The 18,997-nt window shown below is 38.5% G+C and overlaps 1 protein-coding gene across 1 annotated transcript; it reads left to right on the top strand.

The window, feature by feature from the left end:
* The first annotated feature begins 5,133 nt into the window (after positions 1 to 5,133).
* LUM (lumican) lies at positions 5,134 to 15,601 on the top strand. The gene is made up of 3 exons (XM_044280507.1): positions 5,134 to 5,384; positions 7,345 to 8,253; positions 14,178 to 15,601. The coding sequence occupies exons 2-3, from the start codon at positions 7,365 to 7,367 to the stop codon at positions 14,327 to 14,329; spliced, it is 1,041 nt and encodes a 346-aa protein (XP_044136442.1). The 5' UTR covers positions 5,134 to 5,384; positions 7,345 to 7,364; the 3' UTR covers positions 14,330 to 15,601.
* The last annotated feature ends 3,396 nt before the right edge of the window (positions 15,602 to 18,997 follow it).

Genomic DNA, 18,997 nt, shown 5'->3' with positions numbered 1-18,997 from the left:
AACTAGTTACAGTGGCAAGGCCCTCTTCCTACAGAAAAAATATGATAAGACCTAACCCTGTTCATCCTCACAATGTTTCCTAGTGAGTGATTAATGTTATGATAGCTGTTGTACAATCCGACACACAAAATTTCTAGGGATTTAGATTTTTCCTTGAGGAAATCTAACTTGTACCAATCAAATTAGTTCAAAAATAAGTATTTTTGAGAAGCAAGGAGCTGGCTCTACTGCTCAAAAGACTACATATATCCCTTGTTTGACTGGGCCAGGCAAAACCCCTGGCCTAGTTAATCTTGCATCTGTGCAGGTGCTCCAAAGAGCAGCACGATGCAGAGGCTCTGGTGCAACAACCTAAGCAGCACAGATGTCGACTGTGCATGCAACGCTATCTTTACTGGTATACCCAGAAGTGTAGGTAGTAGTAGCAGCAGAATCTCTGTGCTTGTGTTGCTACTCGAACAAAGGCGCAGGAGTGAGATTGACAGGGCCAGGAAGCAGGGAGTCTCTTGACTAGTGGGGCCGACTAGTGAGGCCGATTTTTGAACAAATTTGTTTCATATTATTCAATTTGCTCATTAATTAAATAATATGGGCAATATTTGATAATTTAAAAATATATTTAGAAAGGCTTTCCACTGCATATTGCAATATACTTACATGATGTGCTATGAAAGTATAGCAGGTATCAGCTTGTAAGAAAAGTCAGCGTTTACAGGACACCCTCCAGTACAATTTTTATAGCACACAGCTGCTGCAGATGTCACGGCTACCTCCATTGTGCTGATGGTTGAATCAAGTCACAAACTATTCCTCCTCATCTACATTTTAATTTGATCACTGATCTCAATAGCAAGCGTTAACTACAAGCCAGCACATCATGCCATCCTCTTATGTAAAATACATATGTAATTATAGATTTTCTGTCATCATAAATTACTTTTCACAGTTATAGCTCTAGGTAGAGCCCGAGGCTACAATTTTTGCTCCTAGAATAGGTTATCTGACAGGTCATTTTTCACTTATTGTGTTTCGTACTTGGACCCTACATAGAGTGTAGGGGTCAGCAGCGTTATCTGAGCTGAAAATCATCTCCACATCAAAGTACAGGCTTACATTCTTGAAAAGATTCCATGGAAAGCACTACAGTCAGCACAGGACTGATTGAATTCAGACTTTTGGAAAGCACAAGAACAGTCAAAGATGAGGCACACATGTACAATATACAACTTAAATGTACTAGAGTGTCTTGTTCTTAATCATATAGCTCCTTAGTATTTGAACTCTGATTAGAAACATTTTGCAGTTAGAAAAAAACTCCTTTGAAGGATTTTACTGCATAGGTTTTCAGCTTAAGGGCCCGATTACACAATGTTTTTGGCACTGTTTTTCAAGTGCCAAAAAAGACTCCAAAAAGACTTCTATCCATTTCAATGGGAGGCAGAACTTTTTCCAAACTAAAAAAAAATGGGTAAAAAAAGAAGCAACATGCAACAAAAAAACACACAAAAATCACACAGAAAGTCGCACTGATTTTTTTCAACGCGTTTTTAAACTCTATCGTGTGAACATACCCTAAAAGATTATAAAAATGAAAGGATTACATGAATTATTGTATAGAACAGCAACACTTTATAGCCATTATAGGAAACAGAACAAAGCACTGTAAATTGGTGTACTATTATACTTATATGAGTTTACAATCTTAAGGTGACACTAAAAATGGCGAATTCTTGTGAAATATATATATATAAATTCCTTCCTCAAGATCAGTTGAACGGTCCCTCAAGAAATAAAGCACGGATGCTGAAGGACAAAAGGGATAACCTAATAATAGAAAAGTTGGCTTCTTTAATTTACTATTATCATTCTGTTAACCCAGTGTTGTACATGTATGACATAAGGAGGGTTTTTAAATATGTCACACGCTTGTGAGCACACTGGGAGCCAAAGCTAAAGGGTCTCTGCTGTTTCAAACAGCAGGGGCCGAGGGCTAATGTCTGTGACAGGCAATATGCCGAACGCAGAAGACTCCCCTGCATAACGGAAACGGGACGAATCCGTTTTGCAGCCCCTAGACTTCTATTATGATGGAATGATATGCTCTAAAGGCATTCCGTTATGAATTCTGTCATAGAATTTCATTATGTTCATTATGTATTATAACAGAATCCATAACGCAATTCAGCTTTTACCACCAAACGAAGCGTGAATGAATTTCAAAATATGAAATTTGCTCATCTCTAATCGTGATCTTTCAGCATACAAAAAAATTATTGCTCCTCATTAATAAATCCGTTTGTACATATGATCTCATACATTTTTCATTGTTAATGAGTGGCTACATCTTCGATCGTTTATCAAGATCTGTATGACATCTTCTGGTGTAATAGTACCTTAAGCCACTCCTATGTTGTCTTTCCTGTGTGCTTACAGTCATTGTCTTATTGGCCTAGTCTAAGGTCCAGAGCACTCTGGATCAGGTTTTCATTAAGAATATCTCTGTACTTTGCTCTATTCAGCTTTCCCTCAACCATGATCAGTCTACCTTTCACAGCCACTCAAAACACCCCCACAGCATGTTGCTGTGACCACCATGCTTTACTGTAGAGCATTGTATTGGGCAGGTGATGAGCAGTGTCTGGATTCCTCCTGAAATAACACTTAGAATTGAGGTCTTGCTTTCATCAGACCAGAGAATCTTGTTTTGCACAGTCTGAGAGTACTTTTGGTGTTTTTTTTCATGTGCCCTTTACTGAGGAGAGGGTTCTTTCTGGCCACTGTCATATAAAGGCCAGAATGGTAGAGTGCTGTAGTAATGGCTTACCTGCTGGAAGTTTCTCTCATCTGCACACAGAATCTTTGGAGCTAAGCCAGAGCCACTATTGGGTTCTTGGTCACCTCTCTTACCAAGGCTTTTCTCCCCCAATTACATAGGTGGTGTTGACAGCTCTGCAAAGAGTCCTGGTAGTCCCAGGCTTCTTCCACTTAAAATTATGGCCTCCATGCCATCCTGTCTCTGAACTGTACAGGTAGCTGTTTCTTCCTCATGCTTGGTTTTTGCTCTGATTTGCATTGCCAGCTGATAGACTTTATATAGACAAGGTTGAGTCTTTCAAAATCATGTCCAATATTTACCACAGGTGTACGCCAATCAGATGATTAAGAAAAATGGGAGTCTCCCAAAGCAAAATTTCAAGTGTCCTAGCAAAGGGTCCTAATACTTATGTCTATGTGAAATGTAGCTTTTTCCTTTTTAATAGATTTGCAAAATTTCTAAAATTCTGTTTTCACATAATCATTATGGGATATTACAGATTGATGGGAGCAAACTGTATTTTTTTATTTTATTTTACCACAATGCTACATCATAACAATATGTGAAAATAGTGAAAAGGTCTGAAGTCTTCCTGAATGCATTATATATATATATATATATATATAGAGAGAGAGAGAGAGAGCGATAGGATATCACGGAATTTGGGTGTTTTTTTTCACAGTAGTGGGGCTTACTTTTTGAAAACTCACTGTATAGCTATACAAGAATGTGAGTTGTAATATTTTTTCCCCATTAAATTTCCATTTCTATATTTGTGTATTATTTTATAATGTATTTTTCATTGCTTAAAGGGGTTATCCGGGTTCCGAGCTGAACCCAGACATAACCCATAATTTCACCTTCACAGCCCCCTAATATGAGCATTGGAGAATTTTATTCTCTGATGCTCTCCCTTGCCCTGCACTGGATTGCGCAGACCATGGGATTTTTTTTGTTTGCAACAACACACTGCTGGGCGGAGGCTTCCAGTGACATCACCAGTGTTCCTGGTGACATCCCTGGCTCTGATGGGCAGGCGTTAGCATTGTTCTAGCCATTTTACAGGCTAGGGCAGTGCTAAAGTCCACCCATCAGAGCCAGTGACGTCACCGGGCTTACTGCTGGGTGGAAGCCTCCTCCCTGCTTACCCTATGAATAGCTCTGATGCTCATAACAGGGAGGGCTGCCTGGGTGAAATTGTGGGTATGTCCGTGCTTAGCTCTGAACCCGGAAAACCTCTTTAAGTAGTACCAACATATCATGTAGTCATGTAGAAATATTGTCAACATTTACTTTGTTTCTGTCTAATTAACCTATCAGAATGTTTTGTGTGTGTGGAAAGAAACCAAGGCACCCAGGGGAACGGCACAAGGGAAAAGTACAAACTCCATGCAGACGTTCCCTTTGGTTAGATTTGGACCAAGGATCTGAGTGCTGTATAGCAACAATGATAATCTATGAGCCACTCTTCTGCCCATTTTTCTTTATTTACACAATATTTGATCACTAAAACATCTACAATATAAAAGGTAATAATGATAACCCCTAAACCACTCTTCTGCCCATTTTGTCCATTTGTTTACAGAATACTTGATCTACAGTATAAAAGATCTACACAGTTAGTTGTTCTGTAGAGAGCAGTCTATTATAATAAACAGTCACATATTGTCTTGCTTTTCTCAAATGGTATATTGTATAACTAATAAAGTGTGTGAGTGTTGTCTCTTGCATTCTAGTGAAAATGACTTTCTGACCTAATATGTTTTGGCCTCTAAATTGAAGAACTTATTGCGAATACAATAACATTAAAACCAAAATACTGTATTAAAAATTAGGTAATTTCCATTTTTAAGACAGAATCCACATTGAAAGTTCGCCTCGAAATGCTGGATAAAAAAAAAAAAAAAACACTTCAAAATCCCATCAAATAACAGGTCACAAAATGCATAAAAAAATGCATAAAAAACTTGCGTTATCCACATCCACTCAAACCTCTGTGTGGAATATACCCTCACAGGTAAATCATTTGGTCATTATACTGATTGGGCTATTTACTTTGCATTGTTTTAGTAAAATCCAGTAATGTTTAAAATCATAGAACGCAGCATGACATTCCTCGTAGATCAATAATCTGAAACACAACTGTAAAATTAAATACAAATGCTTGACAAAACTGTGTTCTGGGGCTGGAACTCATGAAATGTTCTGTACACTTCCCCCATTGTTGCTTAATCTCATTCCAAATAGAAAATGTAAATGATAAAAGTTAGAAAAGTTTTTTTTTTTTTTTGTGTGTGGACGTTTACTGCTTATGGGCTGTGCTTTGATAATCTTCCACCTGTACTTACTCAGAAAGTAGTAATTTGACATGCTACACCACATGCACACCAAGATGACATAAGAGCTGTGTGACTAGTTTTTTTTTTCTTCTCTCTTTTCTTTTTGCAGCTCTGTATTACAGTGGTTCTGGCAGGCAGTTCTTTGCTGACACTGTTTACAGCACATGATACTTGATTCAGTCTCTTTTTTAATCTGCGTGGGGAATTAAAGAGAGCAGCATCAAAGAAAGGTAGGTGATGTACATGGTTAAGTGTATTGTTATGAGCATTATTATGTTTAGAGGGATACTGCCAAAACTGATATGAACAATACTTAGCTTCCATTTTCTTTTAACTTAAATGAGTACTTTTACAATATTTTTGAGAACATTGAGCATAACCTGATATATTTTTGTGAATGCATTACATTCTTCCCTTTCCTTTACTCTAGTTCTCTCATCTCTATTAGTTGAAGAGACTCATATACAATATGTGCTTGTTATACTGTTTGTTATAGCATCATGCAATATTGTTTTTTTTTTGCATTTAATGTCAAATACACTGCATACAAACAGACAGACCCCCACCCCACCCCCCTTTGGTAACCTACAGTAGCTTCCTTTTTTTTCCCTTCAAAATGTATCATTCATGTATCATGTAGAATACATTTAAAATGTATGAAAAATGGCCCTGAATTATTCCACACTGAATAAGTTATTGAACTTTGCTGTAGTTTGTGATTGTTACTTGAATTACAAAAGCTCTGAATGAGAACAGTAAAGTAAGATTATGTTGAAAGCATTATATCAGCATTTATACCAGAAGTGGTAAATCTGTAAATGAAATGTAAATTATAACACTAGCCTTTCATTCATTTTATTTTTTCACATGCACAGCATGAAAGAATGAAATACATTACTTTGATATGCTTAAATTCATATTGCTGTGTCTTTGCAATTGAACATTTTTAAGGCTTGGTTCACAAAGTAAAGTATAGATTCTTGATACTTTTTAGGCAGAGACCAGAAGTGGGTGCGGAAAAGGTTAGAAGTATAAGGGAAGAATGTATATTTCTCTTTATTGATCCAGTCTTTGGTCTGCAAAAACTGCACCAAAGGTTTACTGTGAGAACATAGCCAAATGCCCCATGTCTGCAGTTACATGAGTTTGCAGGATTTAAGTACACCAGCTAATTGCTATGCCTAATCCTTGAAGCCTGTATTAAATTTCCTCATATGATGAGGCTTGCAGGCATTGCACTTCAGAAATGCCAAACGGCTATATAAATCATTAATGAGATTAAAAATGTAACATTTAATTTTAATATGAAGTACTATGAAAAAAGTATGCCATAATAAAGCTGTATGTTTCGAGAAAAGATTAAAACGCAGTAGCAGCTCAGGTTGCCTTCTTGGCTATACAGTTTGTCACCTAAATAGGAAGAGCACCCACATCTGTAAATTAACCTATCTATAGCCCACCTACAAGGTGGGAAGTCATGTATTCCTAAGTGTTATACCTGAATCTGCTCTTTTTTTTGAACCACCCATTGACAGTCATAGTTTAATGTTGCATGTAGAAAAACATATCAAAGTTCTAATTAAATTGGAAACAATCTACCTAAAATAATGTTTTGCCGTGTGTTCTTGATGTGCTATGTGAGGTCAGCAACCATTAATTGAAATGTTTAACCTAAATCATATTTGATGGAAAAATAGGGATAGATTGCTTTAATTTTTAAGATAACGTGTATGATAAGAATAACAACCATTAACTAGCCTCACAAACGTTCCAGGAAATATACACTAGATGCCTTCAAATTTGAGACCATTCTTATGGACTTTGGAAGGGCATTCAGGTAGCACACCCACCAGCCTAGTATTGCTGGGACATCCATAGGTATAAGCTATATAAATAGGGTGTGTGTGTACTTGTATATGTGTGTGCCTGCATAGTCTTTATTTTCATTATTAGCAGACATGAATTGCATAACACTAAGTACAAATCTACAAATACATAATGCTATACAAATATGTCAGTTCTATTTCTTTTTTCTAAAATATGTAAGGAATATTTCCTTGTCTGATAGATATGTTAAATAAAATATATGTTCTGTATTTTGAGGGAAAAATAATCAGATAGAACAGTATTTATTCCTTATCTTATGTAAAAGTGATTAATATATATATTTTTGTTTTTTTCATCATTCAGGTACAATATAAATTGCAGCGATGCACCTCCAAATAATTCCCTTATTAGTGCTGCTAATAATTGGCAGTGTATACCCTCAATATGATTATGACTATGGTGTACCAGATGATTACCCCTCAAACTTAGAATTTGGACCCTCCTCTCCTAATTGTGCGCCAGAATGCAACTGTCCATACAATTATCCTTCAGCTATGTATTGTGATAACCTGAAATTAAAGAAAATTCCAATGATTCCTCCTGGAATTCAGTACTTGTATCTGCAGAACAATATGATTGAGGGTATAGATGATGACACATTCCAAAATGTGACTGATTTGAAATGGCTTATTTTAGACCATAATCACTTAAGCAATGCTAACATTAAGAAAAATGCATTTTCCAAGTTGAAAGAGCTACAGAGATTGTACCTAAGTTTTAACAACCTTACTGAGCTCGTGGGACCACTGCCAAAGACAATGACTGACTTGTATGTAACCAACAATAAAATCTCTAAGATTACTCCCAATATTTTAGAAGGTTTGGAGAACCTCACTGTTATACATTTGCAGCACAATGCTCTGAAAGGGGATTCCATTTCCGGTGCATTTAAAGGTCTAAAATCACTCTTCTACCTTGACTTAAGCTTTAATCAGCTCACAAAACTACCTATTGGACTTCCACCAAGCATAAGCTTCCTTTACTTTGACAACAATAAGATCAGCAATATTCCAGATGAATACTTCCAAGGTTTTAAAGCTCTTCAGTATCTCCGTTTGTCCCACAATGATCTTAAAGATTCAGGGGTACCTGGCAATGCCTTTAATATCTCAACTCTTATTGAGCTGGACCTTTCTTTTAATTCACTTGACAAAATTCCCTCTGTGAATGAAGGCCTGGAAAACCTCTACCTGCATGTCAACAAAATTCAAAGTGAGTTGATGTTCATAATTGCTGTTAACACAAGTAGGCGAAGGTTTAAAGGAATTCTAGATATCGATCTTGTATCACTTTCCCCAAATACGACCATTTAACAAAACTGCCTTATTCTAAAGTTATTAGTCTACCATTGCACCTTGTGTCAAATCTGGTTTGATATTCAGTTGCTGTTGGTTACATCCTGCTTTGGAGCCTTGGCTGCACAACTGTCATTGGTGAGAACTATATTCAGTATTGCATTATCGCTAGACTACAGTAGACAAAAGGCATCTACTGTAGTCTAACGACAATGCAATACTGCACCTATGTAATAGGGTTATTTGATTGAATTGGTAAGAACTAGGGGCAGAAGTAGGATTCAAGCATGGAGGATAAGAGAAAATTGCAAATTAGGTAAACAAAAAAAAAAAAAAACAACTCTTACCAAGAAGGAATGGGAGCTAGAGTAATTGATAAAAATATACTTTCGATTGAAAAGTAGTTTATAACAGTGCTCCAGTTCATGCTGCTCACCACTTCCTGGTCATTGCTCAGAACAAAAAAAAAAGCTGGTAATGCCCGCTCGGCCAGTCACTGATTGAGGTAGGTCACTGGTGCAACCAGTGATTGGCTGATCTAGCATTTTCAGCTATATCCTGTGTATTGAGACATGACCAGGAAGCAGAGAACCGCAGGGGTCAGAACAGTGTCACAATAACCCGTAAGAGATCAATGAGATGAGTAATAATTATTTTTAATTCTAACCTTTTTAATAAAAGAAAATATATTCCTGTGTATTTTTTTTTTTGAAGGGGGTTAAAATAGACCATAACTATGTAAAAAATTCAGGTCATTTATCAAACTGGTGTAAAGAAGGACTGGATTAGTTGCCCATAGCAACCAATCAGATTCCACCTTTTATTTTCCAAAGAGGCAGTCAAAAATGAAAGGTGGAATCTGGTTGGTCGCTATGGGCAACTAAGCCAGTTCTAATTTAGACCAGTTTTATAAATGTTACAAATCTGAATGCTTACAATAATGGGTGGGGGTACTCTGTATGGTTGCATGTAATATGTCCATAGACATATCCCATGTATCCAAATAGAGCCAACTGTATTGAATACTGTAGCCTACAGGGAGTGCATGTAAATAAATATTGCCCAGCATTATAAGGCCCTGAGGTCATTATGCATGGACTTCATTTTAGAACTAAATATGTTAGAATTCAACATCTACATGTATTTAGTTATTTTATACCTTTTTACCTAAACCCCACAATTCTAAAAATCATTTCCTCTTTTTTAAATAATTAAACTGTACCTCTCACTTTGTAAAAATAGGATTTTTTTTTGAAAGATAATGTTACATTTTGTGTGACACTTGGGGTTGCAGATTGGGCTTGTTTGAACAAGATGTTAACATAACTTCTTTCAGAAAGGAGGGATCATTATTTGAACATAACAAACAGTTGATTTTTGTTTGTAGCCCAAGGATGAATGATTCATGAGGCACAGTGAAAATCTAGCTTTAGGAGGCATATCGTTTCTGGCTTTAGGGGCAGCGTTTTGGAAGATATACAGTCCCTCTCCAAACTGGTCAAGGAAGGGACATCTTTTGACTATAAGGCTAAAAATACCCCTGTTTTCATGACCACATGACTAGTGACTCTCTGACTTATTATAAAGGTACATGATATAAACTGTAGAGAAGGTAATCTTCTTAGTGACTATATTTGTTAGTTATAACCTTGTCAGAGTGTTAGGGACATAACACAGCTGAGTCACAAGAGCACAGTCGGCACTCCGCTTAACTGGTGCACGTGTCCAGGGTCAGCGTCCCGCTTACATATACAAAGAGAAGACCGGTACTCGCAGGATAGATGCAATTCTATTTATTGCCACATCAGAAGAAGAAAAGTGACGCATTTCAACTCTACAATCGAGTCTTTCTCCAACAGGTGTTGTTGGAGAAAGACTCGATTGTAGAGTCGAAACGTGTCATTTTTCTTCTGATGTGGCAATAAATAGAATTGCATCCATCTTGCGAGTGCGGGTCTTCTCTTTGTATATATAAATAACACAAATGAGTATCAGAAGGAAAGTTATAACTAACAAATACAGTCACTGGTCTGAATGAGACTTGAATGAGTTGCCCAGCTTTAGAGCTAAACCCTTTGGTCCAGACATGTGCCCTTAAACATAAAAAAGGAAGACTTCTATGGTCCACTGCTGCTCTGCTCCCAGGCACTTCCAGTCCCCACTGGAGCAGGAAGCTTCTCGTTCCAGGAGACTAGCTTGAATGTCTCTTTTCCGGAGAAGCATTATATGAGAACACAGGCACAGCAATAGATCTTATCTAATCTTATTATGAAAAAGCATAGATCATAGATCAATTTACCTCGATTTTTTCCACTAAGGCCGAATGCACACGGCCGTGTTTCACAGCCGTGTGCGGGCCGTGGAACCGCGGCCTGGATCCCTCCTGAGAGCAGGAGCGCACGGCGTCACTGGTTGCTATGACGCCGTGTGCTCCCTGCTGCCGGCACAGAACAGTAATACACTGGTATAGATCATACCAGTGTATTACTGTATTGCGGCGGCAGCAGGGAGCGCACGGCGTCATAGCAACCAGTGACGCCGTGCGCTCCTGCTCTCAGGAGGGATCCAGGCCACGGTTCCACGGCCCGCACACGGCTGTGAAACACGGCCGTGTGCATTCGGCCTAAGTGGAAGACTCAAACTTTTAAATTTATACTTTTTTATAATAAGATTTTCCCTTGGGGGTAGCCTTAAGTTGCTGCATCAGTACCTTTTCATAATAAGATTTTTTATCTATTTTATCTATTGCTGTGCTTATATACTCATATAATCCTTGTCTGAAAAAGAGATATACAAACTAGTTTCCTTTCCAAAATGGAAAGAAACCTGAGTGCCACATACCAGGAACCTAGCTCTTTCTAGGTAACTACCCTTTAGCAGAGCCAAGCAGAGAATTTGCATTGCTGTCTGAGAGGCCATGGTTGGGGTACTATTTCTCCTTATGGAAGGCACTGAGTACGCATGAGGAGTATCAGTCCCCTGGGTTTCTTGGGAAAATATATGAAAATTAGCACATCTTAGTAAAGCTTTTCTTACAAAACATTTTTATTGACCAAAAATTAACTTTATTTTTACATTATTTTTAGTTCCTTTGAGCCCGCAATAATTTGATTGCTTGTACTATACACTCTAGTACCAGTGGCAGTATGCATTAGCAGTTTGGACATGGTAGGTTTGAGGCCCTTCAGAAGACCTCTGGTTGCCATACCAAGTACTCAGCATTATATACTATTAGTCAGCTAAATAGCCAGTGCTGACTGCACAATCAGCCCTGCATCTCCAGGTGGCTGGTTAGTTACAGAAGAATTATTCATTGTCAGCATTGGCCACACTGATCGATGTCAGTATAGCAAGAGGGCAATGTAAATATATATGCATTATACAGATGTTAATTTCTAGAAATATGTAGTAGCCAGGAGAGAGGGAAAAATAATTAACCCTAGCCGTCTTCACAGTGAGCGCTGCTCTGTAATGTGTAGACAGATTAGCCTTAGCAATGCTCATTTAGAGAGCGCTGCTACAGGACATTTCAGAGCACGTTTTTTCATATAAATGTACAAGTTCTTGAAATAAAGCGATAATAATTTTTTTTTAAATGTTCCCTATCACTGTCCCTGCACGTTGCAAAAAAAAAAGACTAGATGGCAGTTACACTTTAACTACCAGCCAGCTACTTGTCATATAATGGTACGTCAGTAATCTTTAATAGGTTAAAGATCCTACTGTAGTACTATATTCTGATGGCTGCATAGAGAAAAAAAACTTTAATCAGATTTTAAAATGTACTTGGGTGGAGTAATAATTAGATCAAATAACTTTTTCCTTATCATTGTTACATTGCCATATGCAGTCTCCTGTCCTTACTTAAAGGGAACCTGTCACCAGTTTTATGGTGTCCTAACTAAGGGCAACATAAATAAGTGACTGATTCTCTAAGCAAAATGCTGGGTCACTTTCTTTAATTGACCCAGTCAATCTGCCAACATCTTGTATTGAAAAGCTCCAGCTGATAATGATTCATCATGAATATTCATGAGCTCCTGACTTTCCCCGCCCACCTGCTGCTGAATGACAGTTTTTTTCCATATGAATCAGCAGCAGGTGGGCAGGGGAGTGGCTATAGCTCTGAATTAAATATATTCCGGACTCAATTACATCACGCTAGATCAGCTCATTAGCATGCGGTATCTTTGTGTGTATATTATGAGGTAACCATCTGTCACACCAGTAAGTGAATACATCTAAGGCACTTTTTAGTAGTTAATGATTGTATATAATTAGTTAGATTATAATCAAATATCCACAAGACAGGTTCCCTTTAAGGAGGACCTGTCACCATTCCTGATATGTCTGTTTTAGTAAACATGCAATGAAAATTCTGGAGCATCTTCACGTATAACTCTATGTTCAAGTGGGTGTTACCAACTGTAAAGGTACATCTGTTTTTTACTAGTTGGGGATGGTTCCCTGCACACTGTCTGACACTCTCCAATCAGGTACACTTCTCAACTGAGAATGCCTTTTTGTGTCTTTGTTAATAAAATTCTAGCAGGAACAATGGAGAAACAGCACACCATATAGTAATAAGAAAAGATACTCCAGATTTATTATTGCATGGATAATGCAAGTAGTTATTAAAGGGATTGTCCGGGTTCAGAGCTGAACCCGGACTTATCCCCATTTTCAACCAAGGCAGCCCCCCTGACTTGAGCATCGGAGCAGTACATGCTCCGATGCTCTCCTTTGCCCTGTGCTAAATGGCGCTGGGCAAAGGCATTTTATGGAGTTCCAGTGACGTACCGGGCTCTCCTTAGGGCTGCCAGGCGGAGGCTTCTGCCCAGCATTGAGCCCTGTGGCATCACCGGCACTGATGGGCGGGCTTTAGCGCTGCCCTATCCTGTAAAACGACTAGGGCAGCGCTAAAGCCCTCCCATCAGAGTCGGTGACATCACCGAACAAACTGCTGGGCAGAAGCCTCAGTCTGGCAGTGTGTTATTGTAAATAAAAGAGCCCTTGCCCTGCGCGATCCAGCGTAGGGCAAAGGAGATCATCGGAGCATGAACTACTCCAATGCTAACATCAGGGGGGCGAAATTATGGGTATGTCAGGGTTCTAAACCTGGACATTTCAAGAGAGGTTACCAGTTCTTTTTAAATCTACATATTTTCTGCAATATTAATTTTTCAGTTTCCTAGCGCAATACTCAAATTTGTTTCTGGCTTCTCTAGTACTGTATTTAGTTGTGTGTGTGGATACATGAATTTCAAAAGTGGCTTTTACACATACTATACCTTGCAGACATAGAAATAAAGGTAGTATCAACAGCCTAGCTAGGCTTTTATTCTATTTTTCCAAGGCAGGGTGGCTTGTTAGGGCGAACCCTGGCCCTTTCCCGAAGCTATGCCTCTGGGTAGTGATATTCCTGCTTGCAAAATTAAGTACTAATGCCCCTAATTAAGTGACCGCCGTGTTACAATAAAAGCTAAGCAAAGAAAAGGTGGTCATTACCTTGTAGTTGCATGGTCAGTTTCAGTGCAGAGGTCTTTAACCAATGTAAGGCAGTATTGTTCTAAAAAGTGTACAAGAATAGTCACACTATAAACTAAATTAGAAAGGTTGGGGATAAATCATTTTTATATGAGTTTTTAAGTAAAATATGAACTAGCATAATTGTTCAAAAATGTTCAAAGATATGAGTCTGTAACTGAAATAAGGAGCATCCAAAAGTGATAGAATTATGAACAGTTTGTACAAAAAGCTTGAATGCTCTTGAGATGTCACTAGTCAATTAGTGCTAAAAAAAAAAAGAATTTTTATAAATCTGAATTTTTTACATTGCAGAATTTGATGTGAGCAGCTTTTGCAAGGTTATTGGACCACTGGAGTACTCTCGAATTAAACATCTGCGCTTGGATGGAAACAACATCACCCGAGCTGACTTCCCTCAGGAGCTTCACAGCTGTCTCCGTTTGGCATCAGATATCGAGCTATAAATAGAAAATTTTTGTCAAAGTGGTGATTGTCAAGCTGAGGATTCATTCTTTGTTACAATTCATTCAAGAGAAATACAAGAAAATGTATATAACTATTGAGACACGAATCCTCAGAAACCTTATCAGGTTTAAATGCATGTGACTCAAGTCTAAGATCTAGGAAATAAGGCAGAAACATAATTTTAGCTGAAGTAATATTTTAATAAATGTATAGCCAAACTTGAAAAAAAGATTAAATACTAAAACCTAACCCTTGATGGGAGATAGTGCTGAATATTAAATGTAAATATATATAACCTATAAATGGTGGTCTAGTATGGAACACAAAACAGTTCTAATTAAAAAAAAGTAGTCTAATTTACAGTATGCAGCAGGCAGCATCTATAAACACTATGAACATATATTACAACAGACTAAAAACTTGTATGATGCACACATAGTAGTATAGAGAAATATATGATATTGATAATATTGTAAGGCTATAGTATAAGTAATTGCACACAAATGGGATGTAAACCACACTAGGCCTATAAGAAAACTAGTGCAGACAAGTGGAGATATTAGCTGCTGCAACCATTCTGATCACTGCTTTCATTTATAGATATGCATTAAAAATAAAAGCTGGCATCCGATTGGTTGCATTAGTTTTCATACATGAGGCTTAGACTGTCATGGTACTAGATGTCAGTCCCTTTATTAATATGAGACACTATAGATCACATCCACTATAGTGTAGCATTCAACAGAGATAACTATGTTAGTGTAACATGTTTAATAAAGCAGATAGTACTAATATTCTAGGTTATCATTTTCAACTATATGTAGAGCTTTAATTACATTTTTTTTCTGTAATCTACTTAGACTTCATTGCTCTGTTACTATAAATATAGCTTCATGTCAAGTCCACAAATGTACTCAGGTATTGGAATTCATCATTGAAAAGAAAAGCAATATTGAATTGTAATCTTAGCCTTATAAGATCTTGCCACTAACGTTTTTTAATTAAAATAATCTTGCTAGAAAGTCAGTGTATATCTTAATCACATATAAAGGATGCCTTTAGTTAGTACGTTGAATGCCATTTTTATATTGTGCATTTAATATTTGACATAATATGAATTACTGGTTATTTGTTTTATCCACCATTTCTTATTTGCCAACATGATGTCATAATTTTTGTTAAAGAAAAACCTTTGGTAATGTCAAGTAATCTGCTGTGTGGACTACTCCATTTGTTAGCAATAAAACCTTTTTTTTTTTTTACAATGTTAATGTTTCACAAAAACAACTAATTCATAGTGCATGAGAGCAAAGATGTAATGTGAAGCTCCAGGGTTCCTATGCAACATCTGTAACAAGCCCCTCCAACCACCACTCATAGTACTGTTATCCTCATAGGGGACAAGAAGTTATTTTGGGTACCCTCACACTTTAGGGAGCTGGGCTAACTTCAGCCTCCTTATCTCCTACAGTTGCCCCTCCCTGACAGTTGCACCGGCCTTGCACCGTTGAAGATGTAGTCAGGAAACAGGCTGAGGTCAGGGCAGAGTTTGTGCGAATTATGAAACCAGTCCAAGGTGTGGGAAGGCGGCAAAAGGTCAATACAGTAAAGGGGCTAAGGTCATATCAGGCAGTGGAGGATCAGAATCAGTAATCATACAAAGGTCTGTACACAGGAAAAAAACAGAGCAGCACAATTTCACTAGGGACTAGCATAGATAACTAGATAATTAGAGCTCAGACATCCTTCCCTAGGGCAAGATAACCTAAGTAACCAGCAACGCCCAGCCATTGGGTGGGAAAGAGTAGGATGTGTGCACTCTGACCCTTTAAGGGCCAGGGAGAGTGCACGTGTGCACCCTAGAGACAAAATCACAGGACTTGGAGGAGAATCACAGACTGCTGCCTGCAGCAAGAGCATATTTGGAATGCCAGCGAGCGGGCCAGATGCCAGGATCAAGAGGAGGAAAAGTGGGACCACGGCAAAGCAGAGGGGCCAGCATCCTGAGTGATGCATCACCCATGCCTGCTCGGAAGGTTGGGGCAGTGGTAGGCACAGGCCACCAGTATAACAAAAACATACTTTAATAATGATTTACTAATGTGTCTGTGCCAAAAAGCTGTCTAAAAAGTGGCACAACTTGGCACCAAGAATTTATACATGGTTTTTGACATGTGCAACAAGGAGGTGGGATAATGTGGGATAATGTGTGGAGCTTTGTGGGCAAAGTGTCGGGCATAAAATTTGCCATTTGGTACCAAAACTGTACCACAATCTGGTGACAAATCTGTCTCAAGTTAAGCTACCAATAATTGGTATGGAGTCAGAGAAAAGTGTCTATCCCTGCACCAGATTTATCATCTAGCTGGAGCCACTGTGATGTATCTGATACATTTCTAAACAGCCTGTGTAAGTTTACACCATTTTTCACATTAGTAAATCTGGGTCATTTTGTTTTAATATAATAATCTACATTTTAGATTACAAATTGTATACACTGAGGATTAATAAATGTTAACATGTTTGAATCTGTTGGTAATGTTACTATTTTAATAGACTAACGTACCATATTTTTCACATATGATGCACTTTTTCCCCCCAAAAGTGGGAGAAAAAAGGCAGTGCATCTTATAAATATTCATCCTTCTCATTAGTATGCAGGAAGTATATACTATAGTATGCAGAAAAGTGTAACCCTGCTAGGGCTTGCTGTACTCACCACTCACCAGTCTTCTTTCAGGCCCTGCACTGCACTGTCCTGACTGTGCGTCATCAGGTCACAGTGCAGTGCAGTACCCAGAAAAAGATCAGGGAGTGGTGTGTGCAGGAAGAGAGTGTGGTTTGGAGCAGTGGAGATGTTAATTATTATTTTTTTTATGTCTGATCTGAGGTCTGAAGGCTTGGAGGTCTGATCTGTAGCTTTAATACAGAGTGGAGGTCTGGTCTGAAATCTAATACATATTGGGGGGTCTGATCTGAGGTCTAATAAAGATTGGGGGTCTGAAATTTTGAGGATATGATTGGAGGTCTGATACAAAAGGGGGTCTGATCTGAGGTTTGATGGAGATTGGGAGTCTGATTGGGGTGTCTAAACTAATGTCTGATGAAAATATTTTTTTTCTGATTTTCCTCCTCTAAAACCTAGCTGTATCTTATAATTGGGTGTGTCTTAAAAAGCAAAAAAATACAGTAATCATTTTTACACACCATTCATACCATATAAAACAGATACAGTGAGGTACTCATAGATTTTTTCAAGCCATAACATAACCAAAATAATGTACATTGCATTCTGAAAGTCTTCCGACCCTTTTTCAAATTTTATGTTGCTGCCTTGTACTAAAATAATAAAAAAAAAATGTTTCCCCCTATCAAGTTGCACTTAATTCCCCTTAATGATAGAGTAAACAGAATTTTAGAAACATTAGAAAAATTATCTATTCCCTGCTGACTGAGGGAAGAGCGAGCATCGGACGTCACTGGGCTCGGCGCATGCCCAGTGACGAAGATGAAGCTGCTGCCCTCAGTCTCCTGCTGATCGCACAGGCGCAGCCCTCAGTGGGTACTGCGTTCGTTCGGCGTGAGGGAGGGGGAGGAGAGGGAGGAGAGGCTGTGGCAGGCTGGAGGCGGCGGTTAGACAGTACAAGGAAGGCGGGCTGGGCACTGAAAGAGGGGCGGTACTGGGCTCTCTAAGAAGAAAAAAACGCCCCTCTGGGCACCTTCAGGACACATTTACATATCAATCAAAGTCGTTTTTTGCAGTAACTGCTGGACGGATTTCAAGATAAAAGAGCACAGCCTAATCCAGGTAAGCTGTGCTTCATGGCTGCTTTAAAATCGTTTTTTGGCTTAGGGGAGGTGACAGAATCCCTTTAAGTCATCGGTGGGAAAGGGCCTTGGTATGAAAGGTGACCAAGAACACAATGGTGAAACTGGCTTACTTCCAAAGATCCTGTGTGCAGATGAAAGAAACCTCCAGAAGGTCCAACATTTCTGTGCAGAGTAGCCAGAAAGAAGCCTCTCATCTGTCCCTCAGACTGTCAGAAACAAGATTCTCTGGTCTGATGAAACCAAGATTGAACTTTTTGGCCTTAATTCTAAGCATTTGGTTTGGAGGAAACCAGGCACTGCTCAATAATATTCCTACAGTAGAGCATAGTGGTGGCAGCAACATGCTGAAAGGGTGCTTTTTTTTAGTGGCTAGGATAAGGAGACTGGTCAGACTTGAGGAAAAGTTGAAGAAAGCAAAGTACAGAGATATTCTTAATGCAAACCTGATCCAGTGTGCTCTGGACCTCAGACTGGGCTGAAGATTTATCTTCTTACAAGACAATATCCCTAAGCACACAGCCAAGACAACAAAGGGGGAAAGGCTTAGGGACAACTCTGTGCATATCCTTGAGTGGCCCTGCCTGACTTGAACCCAATTCAACATCTTTGGAAAGACCTGAAAATGTTAGTCCCCATCCAACTTGACAGAGCTTGAGAAAATCTGCAGAGAGGAATGGCTGAAAATCTCTATATTCTGGTTTGCAAACCTTATGGCATCATACCCAAGAAGACTGGAGGTATGTAATTACTGGCAAAGGTGCCTCAACTAAGTACTGATTAAACTGAAATGTCAATAAAATATTTTATTTTTTATTTTTCTGTATATTAGCAAAGAT

The sequence above is a fragment of the Bufo gargarizans genome, chromosome 2 (genome assembly GCF_014858855.1).
Source record: "Bufo gargarizans isolate SCDJY-AF-19 chromosome 2, ASM1485885v1, whole genome shotgun sequence".
Lineage (NCBI taxonomy): Eukaryota > Metazoa > Chordata > Amphibia > Anura > Bufonidae > Bufo > Bufo gargarizans.
This window is presented reverse-complemented; position numbering and strand designations above follow the sequence as displayed.